The 2991-nt window shown below is 42.0% G+C and overlaps 1 protein-coding gene and 1 long non-coding RNA gene across 3 annotated transcripts in view; one reads left to right on the top strand and one right to left on the bottom strand.

The window, feature by feature from the left end:
- FRMD5 (FERM domain containing 5) overlaps window positions 1–2991 on the top strand; it is a 70801-nt gene that overhangs the window by 24426 nt on the left and 43384 nt on the right. Inside the window, exon 4 of the mRNA XM_027766102.1 lies at window positions 2894–2991. Coding sequence (XP_027621903.1) covers window positions 2894–2991 — 98 coding nt within the window. The remainder of the gene's footprint in view (window positions 1–2893) is intronic.
- The window catches only part of LOC102476708 (uncharacterized), a 7636-nt gene that overhangs the window by 1763 nt on the left and 2882 nt on the right, over window positions 1–2991 (bottom strand). The window lies entirely within an intron of this gene.

Below are 2991 nucleotides of genomic sequence, written 5' to 3'. Positions count from 1 at the left end.
AAAAATAAATAAATAAATAAAGTTAAATAAAATAATTTTTTTGGAGAGGTTTTTGCTATACGGTGCATGCGCTTGCTAGACAGAAAGCGAGAAATCACCCCCCAGGGGGGATGGCCACGCCACAGTCCCTTCTCCTCCATTCTCCTCTCGGGATCTTGGGCACACACACACATGCGCCTGGCGTGAGTTTAAGCCACCGGGTCTGGGACTTGAACCACGGTCGACTACATGGGAGTCCAGCGACATAGCCATTACACTAACTGCTGGCCCCAGAGAGATTTTTGCTATAGGGCACGTGTGCTTGCTGAAAAGACAGAGAGGCAGAGAGAGAGAAAATGAGAAATCACCCCCCAGGGTGGATGGACATGCACACACACACTCCCAGTGTGAGTTTAAACCACCGGGTTCGTGATTCCAACCACGGTTGGCTACATGGAACCCAGTGACATACCCATTACACCAACTGCTGGTCCCAAAATTAAATAAAATAATTCTTAAAAAAAAATATATTGGAGGGCATAAAAGCAGTGAATATAGTCATGGACACTGAAGACAGTGTGGAACGGAGGGTGGAGGGAGAAGGGAAGAGTATAGAGAAGGAAAGCAGGAGGAAAAAATAGAGAGGCATGACATTTGTGGGACACGGAAATGGTTTATTGCTTGTTGATGATGACATATATAGTATTCTCAACTGGACTGGTCTGAGAAGTATTTCATGTTAGGTAAATTCTCTTTACAAGCCAAATGATGTATAGCGATTGAATGTTTTTTAAAAATGAGAATAAAAATAATAATGTGGAAAAAACATATGTAAAGTTCTGCTGTCCAAATGTAATCACTAAACTTAAAAGTTACATGTGCTGTCATTTAACAGCTATGTTATTGCTCAATTAATTATACCTCTGAATCGAAAACTCAGATTCTTTCCTTTGTTAGCATATATTATGATAAATGTGTGTATAAAGCTTTTGTTTTGATAATAATAATATTAATTAGTATTTATTGAGCCCTTCCCACATGCTGTGCTTTGTGCTGAGCATTTTACATCCTTTCATTTACTACAACTACTCCATGATTAGACACTATTATCATAGCCATTTTACAGATGAGAAAATTAAAACTCATGGAGGGTAATATACTGCCCAAAGTTGCCAATTAAGAAATGGTAGACCCAGGATTTGAATCCAGGTGTATCTAACTCTACAAATCTACTCTCCTACCTATACTCCTTCCTCTGTATTTGGGATTATTTCCTAAGCATAGGCTTGTGGGGGTGGAATTACTGAGCCAAAGGTTATGTGATTATTTGTAAGTCTCTCTTTTTTTGGGGGGGGGAGAGGTTTTTGCTATAGGGCGCGCGTGTGCTCGCCAGACAGACAGAGAGAAACAGAGAGATAGAAAGCGAGAAATCACCCCTCATGGGGGATGGCCATGCCGCAATCCCTTCTCCTCTATTCTCCTCTCAATCCCTTGTCCTCCATTCTCCTCTTGGGATCTTGGGCACGCACGCACGCACGCATACGCACCCGGCGTGAGTTTAAGCCACTGGGTCCGGGACTCGAACCGCGGTCGACTACGTGGGAGTCCAGCGACATAGCCATTACGTTAACTGCTGGTCCCATTATTTGTAAGTCTCTTAACATTGATTGCCACCAGCATGTTTTATCTCATCCTCATGATCATTGTGTATTATTACTAAGGTAATAAGTAAATATTTGACTGATTTGACATATGAAAAAAGAAAGAAAATTATGCCAGGCATGTGTGTGTGCATGTCCAAAATCCCAGGAGGAGAAGAGATTGCAGTGTGACCATCCCCTGTGGGAGATGATTACTCAGTTTCTCTCTTACTCCCTCTCCCTGTCTCTCTGGAGAGATACATGTGCTCTATGGCAAAAACCTTTAAAAAAGAAAAAAAAAGACATTTCAAAATAGAAAGTCAACAATTCCATTGCTCTACGACAGAGTCCCTCCAACTACTTGTGAAACTGTAGCGCAGTGGTAATACAGGAGGGCAGTTTAATGCAGTGATGAAGAGACTAGTGCAGGAGACTTAACAGTCCTAAATTTGAATCCTGATTGCCACTTAGTTGTGTAGCCATGCAAAAATCACTAAAGCCTCAACTTCTTTATCTGGAAAAGTAGGGTTAACAGTAGTACCTATCTCAAAGTGTAATGTGAGGATTAAATGAGATAATGCATGCAAAGTGCATAACATCTGGGCTAGCAAATAGTTAAGAGCTCAATACATGTCAGCGATGATGAGCTTTTGTTCTTGAGAGGTCATTGCCACCTGAGGTGAGAGCTTCCTCTGTTTGAAGAGATGCTGGCCAAGGTTTCTCCTTACTTGCATGGCTCCTTCTCCAGTACCTCTTCTTAGACTTCATTCAAATTCCAGGTAGTCCGATGGACCTCTGCCAGTAACTGCAGGCTGGTTCTACATATGGACAGCTAAGGGTGTACTTGGCCTTGGGCCTATTTCTTCACCCACTATTCCACTTCTTAAGGAACATCAGCCAGAGTCCAAGGTGGAGAGAGACCTAGTTTTCCCATCTCTAAAGGCACACTTTTCTTTTTAAGCACTGGATTGATGTGGCCTGGCTTCTTTCAAAGTTCAGGGGGGGAAAAATCCCTTTACCAGGAAGTTCTGATAGGAACAGAAGGAAACTGATAGGTTGTTTTGAGTTGAACCTCAAATCAGTTCAGGGCAAACTACTCAAAAGAGTCCTCAGGGAAATGGAAAATGTATTTGTTCTGTGGTATGTTTTGAGAATTTGAGGGTTTTAATGTAGTAAAAGTGTCCTGACAAAAATGTTGATGGGCTTATTATGTATTTGTGTAGTTAAAGCAATCAAAGAAGTCCCTTACCGTGTGTTCCCTGTTTTCCCTCCAGGTATTTAGTCTTCTTACAGATCAAGAGAGATCTCTACCATGGCCGGCTCCTCTGTAAAACCTCGGACGCTGCCTTGTTAGCAGCTTATATCCTTCAAG

This window comes from Tupaia chinensis, unplaced genomic scaffold (assembly GCF_000334495.1).
Source record: "Tupaia chinensis unplaced genomic scaffold, TupChi_1.0 Scaffold141044_1, whole genome shotgun sequence".
Taxonomy (NCBI): domain Eukaryota; kingdom Metazoa; phylum Chordata; class Mammalia; order Scandentia; family Tupaiidae; genus Tupaia; species Tupaia belangeri.
The sequence above is the reverse complement of the archived record's forward strand: the minus strand, read 5'-3'. Positions and strand labels throughout refer to the sequence as shown.